The 13,104-nt window shown below is 41.5% G+C and overlaps 2 protein-coding genes across 7 annotated transcripts in view; one reads left to right on the top strand and one right to left on the bottom strand.

Annotated features, from left to right (window-relative positions):
* Positions 1-6,547, bottom strand: part of LOC136162928 (ATPase GET3-like) — a 38,289-nt gene extending 31,742 nt beyond the window's left edge. The window contains 1 exon segment of the mRNA XM_065927367.1: positions 6,447-6,547. Coding sequence (XP_065783439.1) covers positions 6,447-6,547 — 101 coding nt within the window.
* The window catches only part of NCKAP5 (NCK associated protein 5), a 1,099,478-nt gene that overhangs the window by 593,190 nt on the left and 493,184 nt on the right, over positions 1-13,104 (top strand). For all 6 annotated transcript variants that reach the window (XM_065931416.1, XM_065931421.1, XM_065931418.1 and 3 more), the window contains one exon: positions 11,304-11,437. In XM_065931416.1, coding sequence (XP_065787488.1) covers positions 11,304-11,437 — 134 coding nt within the window. The remainder of the gene's footprint in view (positions 1-11,303; positions 11,438-13,104) is intronic.

The raw sequence follows: 13,104 nt of genomic DNA, 5'->3' as shown, positions 1-13,104 counted from the left end.
TTGAAAAAAATCAATTCTAAAGTTCCTTATCTGTTTTTCTGCTTCTAGGGTAACAGAATCTTTCATAACTAATGGGGATATTGAATTCAGGGAGCCTTACAGGGAAAATATATTGCAATTTGTGTAAAAAGCAAAAATGAGGCTGCAATTAAAGGTAATAAGTATAGCTTAATTTAGAACAATTTTTACAGCAGCTTGATAGAAATTGGTTAATGCAGAGTTTTCTCATTAAAAACTAGTTTCAAGAAAACAACAGTTTCACTTGTTGCTGATGTGGATTTAGTTTATGGACTTCAGAAGAAAAAGAGTCACATGTCAATTTTGGATTCTCAATAGGTAACAAGAGAAATAAAAGGATTATTTAGGGTCTCTCAGTTCACTTCAGTCACTCAGTCATGTCCGACTCTTTGCGACCCCATGAACTGCAGCACATCAGGCCTCCCTGTCCATCACCAACTCCCAGAGTCCACCCAAACCCATGTCCATTGTGTTGGTGATGCCATCCAACCATCTCATTCTCTGTCGAACCCTTCTCCTTCTGCCCTCAGTCTTTCCCAGCATCAGGGTCTTTTCAAATGAGTCAGCTCTCCGCATCAGGTGGCCAAAGTATTGGAGTTTCAGCTTCTGCATCAGTCCCTCCAATGAGCGCTCAGAACTAATCTCCTTTAGGGTGGACTGGTTGGATCTCCTTGCAGTCCAAGGGACTCTCAAGAGTCTTCTCCAAAACCACAGTTCAAAAGCATCAATTCTTCAGCAGCTTTCTTTATAGTCCAACTCTCACATCCATACATGACTACTGGAAAAATCATAGCCTTGACTAGACAGACCTTTGTTGACAAAGTAATGTCTCTGCTTTTTAATATGCTTTCTAGGTTGGTCATAACTTTCCTTCCAAGGAGCAAGCATCTTTTAATTTCATGGTTGCAATTACCATCTGCAGTGATTTTGGAGCCCAGAAAAATAAAATCAGCCACTGTTTCCACTGTTTCCCCATCTATTTGCTGTGAAGTGATGGGTCCGGATGCCGTGATCTTAGTGTTCTGAATGTTGAGCTTTAAGCCAACTTTTTCACTCTCTTATTTCGCTTGTGTCAAGAGGTTCTTTCGTTCTTCTTCACTTTCTGCCATAAGGGTGGTGTCATCTGCATATCTGAGGTTATTGATATTTCTCCTGGTAATCTTGATTCCAGCTTGTGCTTCCTCCAGCCCAGCATTTCTCATGATGTACTCTGTATATAAGTTAAATAAGCAGGGTGACAATATACAGCCTTGATGTACTCCTTTCCCAATTTAGGATCAGTCTGTTGTTCCGTGTCCAGTTCTAACTGTTGCTTCCTGACCTGTATGCAGGTTTCTTAAGAGGCAGATCAGGTGGTCTGGTATTCCTATCTCTTTCAGAATTTTCCACAATTTATTTTGATCCACACAGTCAAAAGCTTTGGCATAGTGAATAAAGCAGAAGTAGATGTTTTTCTGGAACTCTCTTGCTTTTTCCATGATCCTGCGGATGTTGGCAATTTGATCTCTGGGTCCTCTGCCTTTTCTAAAACCAGTTTGAACATCTGGAAGTTTACAGTTCATGTATTGCTGAAGCCTGGCCTGGAGAATTTTGAGCATTACTTTACTAGTGTGTGAGATGAGTGCAATTGTGTGGTAGTTCAAGCATCCTTTGGCATTGCCTTTCTTTGGGATTGGAATGAAAACTGACCTTTTCCAGTCCTGTGGCCACTGCTGAGTTTTCCAAATTTGCTGACATATTGAGTGCAGCACTTTCACAGCATCATGTTTTAGGATTTGAAATAGCTCAACTGGAATTCCATTGCCTCCACTAGCTTTGTTTGTAGTGATGCTTTCTAAGACCCCCCTGACTTCACATTCCAGGATGTCTGGTTCTAGGTGAGTATGAGTGATCACACCATTGTGTTTATCTGAGTCATGAAGATCTTTTTTGTACAGTTCTTCTGTGTATTCTTGCCATCTCTTCTCAATATCTTCTGGTTCTGTTAGGTTCATACCATTTCTGTCCTTTATTGAGTTCATCTTTGCATGAAATGTTCCCTTGGTATCTCTAATTTTCTTGAAAAGATCTCTAGTCTTTCCCATTCTATTGTTTTCCTCTATTTCTTTGCACTGATCTCTGAGGAAGGCCTTCTTATCTCTCCTTGCTATTCTTTGGAACTCTGCACTCTGGGTAGTCTTAAAACATTTCAGTATACATCAGATGTTGATTGGTGAACACGTGGCAATATCTGTGATTGTCTGGATACCAATTAATAAGCAAATCTAAGCAATTTTGATTACTGTGTCTTACTGCCGTGCTTTATGTGTATGTCATTGATTCAAATGTACTTTTCTATTAGTCTATTTACTTAAAATCCCCTTGGCACAGTATATAGCTTATTTGCCAGAGTCCACATTTCTTGAATGAGTTTATATATTTTTTTCCATAAATACCCAAGAATATTTAATCCCAGGGGCCTTCTCTAATGGCCTTTAGTTTATTTTTCAGTATCTTTTAGATTCTTTCACCATCCAAGAGTATTAATATTTTTCCTATAGCTGTTTGGTTGTAAAATATTATTAAAGAAAAATATTATAATTTGAGCACATTTCAAGAAAGCTTTTGAAATGGAAGCATAGTGAATGCCTTTCTGTATAGTATCATGTGCCGTTGAGCATCATATCAGTGCAGAATGCCTCCAGATGACACGAGGCCTCATGTCACTCACTGGGCGGGACTTACACGGAATGCCTGGAGCTTGTGTGGGAGGTGCCTCTCTTACTCCCGAGCATCTTCACCTAGCTCATGACCGTACATGATGGCACTGGAACTTTCACAGCAAGTAAACTCCTCCTTTTGTAACATTTATTTACTTTTAATTGAAGGACAATTGCTTTACAATATTGGTTTGATTTCTGTCATACATCACCATGAATTAGCCATAGGTGTATATATGTCTTCTTTCTCTTGAACCTCCCTCCCGCCTCCTACCCCTTCCCACCCCTCTAGATGGTTATAGAGCCCCGGTTTGAGTTTCCTGAGTCATATAGCAAATTTCTGTTGACTCTCTATTTTACATATGGTAATGTATAAGCTTCCATGCTACTCTCTCCATTCATCTCACCCTCTCCTGCCTCCCCTCAGTCCTTGTCTGTAAGTCTGTTCTCTGTGCCTGTGTCTCCTTTGCTGCCTTGCAGATAGGTTCGTTAGTACCATCTTTCTCGTTTCCATACATAAATGTTAATATACTGTGACTCTTCTGTAACTAAGTTTGCCAGTAGTATCACCCACGCATGTAACTAGAATCACTAAATATCATTAGACCTTGGAGAGAGGTATTTCTTGGCTTTCTGTATTTGTAATCAAGTGTTAATATCTTAATATTAACTCCTGGCATTTTGGCACATCACAGATCAGGCCATCTGTTTAAGATGATACTGAGTAAGGAGACTGAAAAATAATGTCTTGCAGGAGGTCCAAACACAGGGTTATATGCATTCTAGTTAACATTTGGATAAAGATGGTCTCTAGGTTCTCACATTAAAATATAATTTAAAAGGTACTTCCCTTCAGAATTAATGTTTGATTTGCTTTAAAAAAACACATTTTTGAGCCTTTTAAGATAAATACATAACTGTGATATTTATATAATATGTAGTGATCATTAAAGACTAAAATGCCTATAGAATTTACCAAAAGTAACTCTATTAGATAATGTAAGCTGTATAGTTCTCGTTAGCCATATCTTATTTTTATATGGGACTTTCAAGATTTTTCAGTGCTTTTCTATACATTATTTTATTCATTCCTCACAGTGATACTGTGAAGTTGGGTTGGGTGATTTTGCTGTCCCAAATATGCAGAAGAAGCAAGCTTAAAACAGTTATATTTCAAGTTAAATCCCCTGTCCAAACCTGCTGGACTAGCAAGTGGTACAGTCTTAACTAGTACCTGGTAGCATTCACCATTCTCTATTTAAATATCTTCCCATTCTGTTATTCAGCCTCTTAGTTCAGTTTTTTATCCACTCAGTCATCAGGTGATCTTTGCACAATCTTTATTAGATCCTATCACTCACTTGATTTAAATGTGCTAAACAGTTATTGCTGTACTCTAGATATAATCTCACATTTTAATATGACCTTCTTGTTCCCCTGGCTCCTTCCGCCTGTGTCATATGTCACTCTGTCCCCTTGCTCACCAGGCTCCAGGCACGCTGAACTTCTCTTTGTTCTTTTCACATGTAACCAAAGACTTTCTGCTTGCTACTTATTCTGCTTAGAGAACTGATCCCTTTTCTTTACCAAGTAACTCCTGGTCATCACAGAGACCTCAGTTTGTATATTATTTCCTCAGAGAATCCTTTCCCTAACACACTGAACAAAATCAGTTTCTCTGGCTGTCATCTTTCAGCAACCCCTTAATTATCCATCAGTTTTTATTGATGCATTTGTCTGTGTGATAGTTCATGTAGTACCTGCCACGCCCACTGGTGACTAAGTCTACTGCAGCCAGGGATCGTGTCTTTTGGATTCTTTGCTTGTTTCATCTAATGTCTGGCACACAGTGGTACCTGTTCAGTAAACATTTGTGGTCTAAGTAAATCAATACGTCCATAAGCGTGTGTACATAGATCTTCTTCTAAGAAGAATTGTATTAAATTAGGAAATAATGATAGTACCTATAGATTTTTCTCCATTTCCTGGTAACATACAGTTAGGAGACTTTTTTGATACTCAAAACAATTTAAGCAACTTAGGAAAATTAGCAAAATAGGAGTTAAAAAAAAATAAATTGAGTTACCCAGAGGAATGGTGGAGTCTCCCTTGCTGGAGGTTTAGTTACAGGCTAGTGATTGAGGAAATCTTATGTGAAGGCTATGAGATAAAGATGTGATCAAAAGACTTGAAATTAAGAGTTTTCTTGGGACTTCCCTGAAAGTCCAATGATTTAGACTTTGCCTCCCAATGCAAGGGATGGTGGGTTTGATCCCCAGTCCCAGAACTTAAGATCCCATGCTCCTTGTGGCCAAGAAATCATAACATAAAAGAGAAGCAATATTGTAACAAATTCAATAAAGATTAAAAAAAAATGATCCACATCAAAACAAAAACTTAAGAAAAATATATAAAACACTTTCTTTTGGTTTTTATGTTTGATTCTGTGTTGAAGGTCCAACTATTCTCTTGTGCCCAGAGAAGGAAAGGAGAAGGAAATGGCAACCCATTCTGGTATTCTTGCCTAGAGAATCCCATGGACAGAGTAGCTTAGCTGGCTACATACAGTCCACAGACCGCAAAAGCTGGACACGACTGAGAGATTAACACTTACTTACTTAAGGAAGAAAGGACTTTGGAATCTTCCTCTTGATTCAGAGTTCTTTTTCTCCACCATGATACATAGCTCTGCTGTAATATGACATATCTGTTTCTAAAAACAGGGCTTGTAGGAAAAATGAAACCAGGGACACAATACTGAAAAACTTTGTAAGTGACTCTAAAAAAAATAGGCATCTAATAAAAATGGCAGCTAAGTTTTACAGTGTTAAATAGTTAAGATATACAGAAATAACACAATAAATATGGTACTTGACTTTCAAAAGGACATGCACTTTGCTTGTGGGAGTGATCATGGGAAGGGCTGCAGCTTGTGAGTTATTGTGAAGCAGTGGAAAGAAGGCTGTGTGAGATCAGAGGGCAAGTGTTAGCGTCAGATGTGGATGGGGTGGCTCATGACACATGGTGGGCTGATGTGTGGGATTGAATATTTCTAACTAGGTTCATTCAGGTGCAGTTTTCTGTGTTCACTTACGTTTCTCATGAATGAAATTGGGTCTAAGTAGCGTCATTCTCAGACTGTCTGTCCATTGTGCTGGGATAAATTTGTCCTTTTAAAATAAGTGTTAAAAGGTGATCTAAGATGGCATTGTGGGAAGATGCTGAACTCACCTCCTCCCACGGACACTCCAAAACTAGGCTGCCTATGGGACAATTCCCTCCGAAAAAGACTCCCAAACTAGCTCAACTTTTTCATCATATCAAGTGAGTAAAAGGCTCCATCGAGGTGGGTAGAAGCAGATACCTGACCCTGCCTTAAACCCCACACCCTGGTGTGGTGACCCACAACTGGGAGGGAACTCATAAATCCTGAACTTCTCCCTCAGGAATGGGAAGTCTGTACCCCACGTCAAGGCACCCCAACTCAGGACTTGCACCTGAGAGACAAGCCCCCGAAACATCAGGCTTTGAAAGCCAGTGCGGCTCATGATCATGAGACCCAAAGAGCTACAGTGAACTGGAAAACTGCTCTTAAAGGGCTGGTTCACCCCAGGGCACAGCACAGAGGCAGCAGTTACAAAAGCTCCCAGACCTTGTGTGAAGATTTGTTTGCTGATCTTTAAGTGTTTCAGTGCCTGCCGGGGGGAAGGGGCCTATTTGGATTCTGACCATGAATGGAGGCACTGGCCAGTGGCATCCTTGTACTCGTCCTCTGCCTCACTAAAGCCTGCAGACACCATCTCTTTCCTTTTCTTCTTGGAAGGTGGCATCTATGTGGTCTCTCCCTGCCAGATCCCCAGTGCCAGTGTCTCAAGATGGGAGCTGTCACACACAGCTGGTGCCCTGGATTTTTACGTCTGGTATACAGTTTTCTGGCAGCAGCCCAGAGGACCGCCGTTGGGCACCTGGCTCTAAACGGCCAGGATACTTGCTTTCCTGGGTTCATGGAAGTGTAACAATCAGAGAGACAGTACTCAGCAGGCTGCCACCCCCAGCACACAGATAGCAGATTGTACCACCCCTGGTCTTTCTGAGGAGGCCCATTTCCTTGTCCAGAAGCTCCTGGCCTGACACACTCCTAGCGACCCATGGAGAGGCTCTCGGGGTGGAGGCTGGTGGACACAGTCTTTATCCTCTCACTCTCCCTCACTCTAGCTCCTGGTCTCTCCCAGAAAAGAGCTTGTGCCCTTGTCTGGTACCCTCATTTCTGCAGCAGCCACAAAGGGACACCCCTATATCACCTGGCTCTAGAAGTCAGCAGGGCTTCCCTTTGTGGGTCTCACAGAATGGCAACCGCTGGAGAAAGTGTTTTTAAACAGCTACCACTTGAGGGCACAGCAAGAGGCAACAAACAGACCCAGGAACTCAGTCTTTCTGTGGAAGACTTATCAGCATAGCGCCAGTGTGCGGGGCATTCTTCTAATTAAACACACATCAAAGGACGGACTTCAAATCTTCCAAAGACCTTAGAGGCAGATGCTCTCTTCACACTCTGTACTGTGCTCCAGAATGCCAGCGTCTCTTGGAAGATAGCTCTAACCTGTGTCTGGTGCCCCAGTGTTTGTGGGCACAGGGGATGCTCCTTGATTGCCTGGCTCTGGTAGCCAGAGGGGCTTGCATTGTGAAGTCCCACAGATCTGTTAACAATCCGAGGCAGTTCTTAAGACACTGCACAGACACTGGAGTGAGACACACGTTTATTTAGTCATTCTGTGAAAGAGGCCTGTTTACTTATCCTGGAGCCTCAGCCTGAGGGACAGCTTCAGATTTACCACTCATCTAGAGGCTGTGGCGGTAGTCTTGGGAGCAGACACTAGTGACTTCCAAATGCATTCATCTAGAGCCCTGAATATTGCAGCTGATGCCCAGAGGACACATCCAGATTGCCTGGTCTGGAGCCAGCAGGGTTTATAGCTGCATTCCCAAAGGAACTTGAATCGTTTGCATATGTCCAAAGTACTGCCTGAGGGGTCTGGCTTCCAAGCACCCTGAAACTAGGTGCTGACTGCGTTCTTTCCCTTTATAACACTGACAGTTCTTGGCACACCACCGCCAACCGGGAGCCATTAAAAAATAATAAAGCAGACTACCTGGCCAATTACAAAGTTTCATGAGAAAGCCAAGATCTAGGGCAAGGAGGCCACTCCTTCAAGGCGGGGAGACACAAGTGTTTCACTTAATACACAGAAACAATCATAAAGAGTCAAACAAAATACGGAAACAGAAAAATATGTTCCAAATGAAAGAATAAGACAAGACCTCGGAAAAACCCTAAATGAAGTGGAGATGAGTAATTTACCCAATAAAGGGTTCAAAGTAGTGGTTATAAAGATGCTAACCAAACTTGGGAGAAGACTAGATGAATAGAGTAAGAACATCAATAGAGATAGAAAAATATAAGAAATTACCAAACAGAAGTCAGAGAGCTGAGGATCAAAATAACAAGTGAAAAATATACTAGATCAGTTCCTCAGCAAAAGAAGGGATCAGTGATAGTGAAGACAGGGCAAAGGAATTCATCTAAGCAGATTAGAAGAAAAAAAGAATTTGAAAAAAGGAAGATAGTGTAAGGGACTTATTAGACAACATCAAGCAGACTAACATGTCTACTTCAAGGAAAAAGAAATATCTCAAATAAAAAACCTAACTTTATACCTTAAGGAACTAAAAAAAGATAAACCAACTAAGCTTAAAGTTCATAGCTGGAAAGATGTAACAAAGATCAGAGTGGAGATAAATGATATCTAAAAGTTTCTAAACTAAAAAATGTTTACTAAAAAGACAACGGAAAACATCAATGAAACTAAGAGCTGATTCTTTGAAAATGATGATTGAGAAACCTTTAGCTAGACTTACCAAGGAAAAAAGGGAGTTCATCTTTCATTGTCCTATCTTTTTGCCTTTTCATACTGTTCATGGGGTTCTCAAGGCAAGAATACTGAAGTGGTTTGCCATTCTCTTCTCTAGTAGACCACATTTTGTCAGAACTCTCCACCATGACCCGTTCATATTGGGTGGCCCTACAGGGTATATGTCTCATAGTTTCACTGAGTTGGACAAGGCTGTGGTCCATGTGATCAGATTGGTTAGTTTTCTGTGATTGTGGTGTTCAGTCTGTTTGCTCTCTGATGGAGAAGGATAAGAGGCTTATGGGAGCTTCCTGATGGGAGAGACTGATTGAGGGGGAAATGGGTCTTGTTCTGATGGGTGGGCCATACTCAGTAAAACTTTAATCCAATTTTCTGCTGATGGGTAGGGCTGTGTTCCCTCCCTGTTATTTACCTGGGTCCACCTAGACAGCATATTAAGAAGGAGAGACATTCCTTTGCCAACAAAGGTCCATCTAGTCAAAGCTGTGGTTTTTCCAGTAGTCATGTATGGATGTGAGAGTTGGACTTTTAGGAAAGCTGAGCACCAAAGGATTGATGCTTTTGAACTGTGGTGTTGGAGAAGACTCTTGAGAGTCCCTTGGACTGCAAGGAGATCCAATCAGTCCATCCTAAGAGGTCAGTCCTGGGTGTTCATTGGAAGGACTGATGCTGAAGCTGAAACTCCAATACTTTGGGCCACCTGATTGGAAGAACTGACTCATCTATGAAGACTCTGATGCTGGAAAAGATTGAAGGCCAGAGGAGAAGGGTACAACAGAGGATGAGATGGCTGGATGGCATCACCGACTCAATGGACATGAGTTTGAGTAAACTCTGGGAGTTGGTGATGGACAGGGAAGCCTGGCTTGCTGCAGTCCACGGGGTTGCGAAGAATCAGGGACAACTGAGTGACTAAACTGAACTGAAACTGTGGTGGAGGTAATGAAGATAATGGCGACCTCCTTCGAAAGGCCCACTCATGTACTGCTACACTCAGTTCCCCCATCCCTGCAGCAGGCCACCACCGACCCATGCCTTCACCGGAGACTCCTGGACACTCACGGGCGAGCCTGGGTCAGTCTCTTGTGGGCTCACTGCTCCGTCCTCCTGGGTCCTGGCGCTCAGAAGGTCCTGTGACCCCCAAGCATCTGGTTCCCCAGTCCTGTGTGAGTTCTGGCGGCTCTATGGTGGGGTTGATGGCAGTGTCCCCCAAGAGGGCTGTGGCACACTCTGGTCTACTATACCCAGAGCCGCCGCCCCTGCGGCAGACCACTGCCGACCCGTACCCCCACAGGGGACACTCAAACGCAGTTCTGTCTCAGTCTCTGTGGGGTCCCTGGGTCCTGCTGCGCACAAGGTTTGTTTGAGCCCTCTGAGCGTCTCTGGCGTGTAATGCAGTTTGATTCTAAATGCAGTTTGTCCCCTCTTACCATCTTACTGGGGCTTCTCCTTTGCCCTTGGGCATGGAGTATCTCCTCAAAGTCTCTCCAGTGTCGCGCAGCTGCTGCTCCCTACCCAATAGAGCAGGCTTTTTACGCAGGAGGGAGAATATAGTCAAAGTTGCCGAGGCACAGAGTGTGAAGTATTTTTAGAGGACCTTGATTTTTTTCCAGAAATGGTCTGTTTCATTCATGGCCCTCAGAAGAATGTTTTTTTCCTTGAATGATACCGTGGATCAAGTTTCATCTGGATAATTCAATGTACAGAGTCATAGTGTTTGATTTATTTAGAGATTCAAGTCTCTGCTTCCATTCTTTCCCTTGAAGAATGTAGGTCCCTCATAATCAGGCATTGTCTTTGATTTTTATTGTTGATTATATATGCTGTACACAAATTGCTTAATTTAGTAGTATCCATAGCCATAATAGCATGACATGCTTTAAAAAAAGAAACAGCAGCAATAGCAGCAAAACAGAACCAAAAGAGTTGTTAGTTTTAGCTGAGTCTATAATGTCAGAATCTGAGCATGTGTGCTTTTTATCTGTTCCTGAAGTGGGATTTTGCTGAACCATTTATCCTGGGTCATCCAGTCCCTCTTTTTAACTCCTGATGTCCATTTGTGAAGAGCTCATTTTCTGGGATTACAAATAAACCCCTTTATTTGTAAATTAAAAATTTATAAATTTATAAAAATCTAATTGGGCAAATACAAAATAGTTCTTTAACCTTATCCTCATCAGCTCCATGGTATAATTAAGTTGGAATGTCTTTACGTAATACAGAAATGTTCCTTTTAGAGTATTACCAGAGATTGGAGAGATGAAATCATTCTCAACAGTCACCAATGAACTTACTCGCTATTACCCAAAATGGTTTGCATTTGCTAGTATGGCATTATTCATTCTTTGGTCTTCATTTCTGCCTAGGAAGCCACCTGATTTGGTGGAAATCATTCAGACATTGGAGTCAAATCAGCCAGGATTGAATACTTGTTACCTTGTTTGTTTTTACAACAAACTAATGTCTTGGATCCTTGGTTTCCTAGATAACAAGAGATTAATACTAGAACCTACTTCATGAGGTTTCAATGAGGATAAAATTAATTAATATATAAAGTCCAAGGTAGCATGTAGCAACCAAAAGTGACTACTGATTATTTTGTAGTAATATTTAAGAAACACCTTCTTAAAAGTCATCCCCTGTGTGCCTTTTACAGCATGAGAAGCTGATACATGAATTGGAAGAGGAGAGACACTTGCGCCTTCAGAGTGAGAAGCGCTTGCAGGAGGTGACACTGGAATCTGAGCGCAACAGAATTCAGATGCGCGGCCTGCAGCAGCAGTTCTCCAGGTACTGTTCTGTCCGGAGCATCTTGCTTCCCGAGCTGCATTGCTCCCCGTACCAGTTACACTTTTGCTTGAATTGCCACTGTGCAAGCTCGTGTTACATTTGAGAAGCTAATGACCAACAGTTTAGCTTCTAGCCAAGCCATCCAATTGCATTTGGACCAATCTTCTGGAACTTTCCATTTGTACCTCAGACTTAAATTTGTTGAACTGAGTTATCTTTTCTTCACTGATGGCTTTTCAGAGTATCTTTCCAAAGTAAGATGAGTGGGCTATGCGGCCTGTAGGTATGATCTGGGAAAGGCCAGCCAGGAAGATGCAGTTTTACTGGGCTTATAGTCCTATTTTCAGGTAGAGAGAGTGTGAATCTTCCAGTAAACTCTTACACCTTATTTAGAGTAATATTTAGAATCTGTTAAAATTAGAATCAGCATTTTTCCTTTAAAAAACATAACTTGAATTTGAAACGATTTGGGAAAAGTAACTCTTTGATTTAATGTCAGCACAGTAAAAATCTTTCAGCTTTCAAATATGGTTAATGTGAGGCCAGGTAAAGTTTCAACCTATTATTTAAAATCTCTGCAGTTTCTCAGAAGAAACACAAACTTGTGCAATTACAGTCCTAGAATCAGATCTAGGCACCCTATGAGGGACTTTGCTTTTGTTTTTGTGTTTTACTTCACTTTGCAAAAACCAGGAGAATAATTTTTAACTCTTTTCTCCCTCATGAGACTGTCTCAGATTCAAATTTTAAAAATTTCCCTAAGATTTTCCTCAGCAAGCTCTGTCTTGCCTTGGATTTACCATTGGGATTTGGATAAAATTGGTGATGATAATTTTGCTTCCTCATCATGAGGCTTTTATATTGGTAACGGTTTTATCTGTGTTTCCGGAAGAGAGCAGAATTGAGCCTTTAGATGATTTATCTCATGGTGGCTCGTACCATGAATGTGTGCGATTTTGGTTTAGCAGCATCTTGGAGGAATAGGGTAGAAAGGATGGATGACTCCTCTGTGTTCAGAGTCATAATTTAACACCCTGTTCAACTCTTGGAGCCCGTGATAATACAGGTGCTGTAGAAATGCACCAGTCAATACTTTAACAAATGCATGTCCCACCCCTCGCAGGCTATTACTTGTACAGCCTTGTGCTCAGTTTTTCATTGTGTTTGATGGCAACTCTCACTTTATGTCTTCCGCCTTGAAATAATAGCTCCTCCCCCACCCCCTGAAGCAACTTTGAAACAAGTACTGCTTTGTAATACTTGCCATTTTAATGATAAAAGAAAGGAGGGTGCAGATCGTGCTACCCTTGTACCATCTAATTGAGATGTCTCTGTATTCAAGCTATTGATTTACAGGACGTGAGGCATCGGCACAGTAAATTATTTTCCTATGATGCCAGGCCATCTGCTGTAAATCAGATGACAATCCCATATAGATTTGAGTTGCACAGGAGTGGATGCTACATCCTAGGCTGAAAAAGAAGATAATCATTTGTAAAACAGACAGTGGTTTGTTTTACATACTGCTTTTATGAAGATTTTTTTCCCTCAACATAATCAGTTTTCTTGATAAGCTTCTTTGACACTGAAAGTTTAAGGCCAGTTACAGCCAGGCAAGTAATGTAAATCAGCAAAAGATGGGGGAGAAAGCATATGTAACAGAGAAG

This window comes from Muntiacus reevesi, chromosome 3, assembly GCF_963930625.1.
Source record: "Muntiacus reevesi chromosome 3, mMunRee1.1, whole genome shotgun sequence".
Lineage (NCBI taxonomy): Eukaryota > Metazoa > Chordata > Mammalia > Artiodactyla > Cervidae > Muntiacus > Muntiacus reevesi.
The sequence above is the reverse complement of the archived record's forward strand: the minus strand, read 5'-3'. Positions and strand labels throughout refer to the sequence as shown.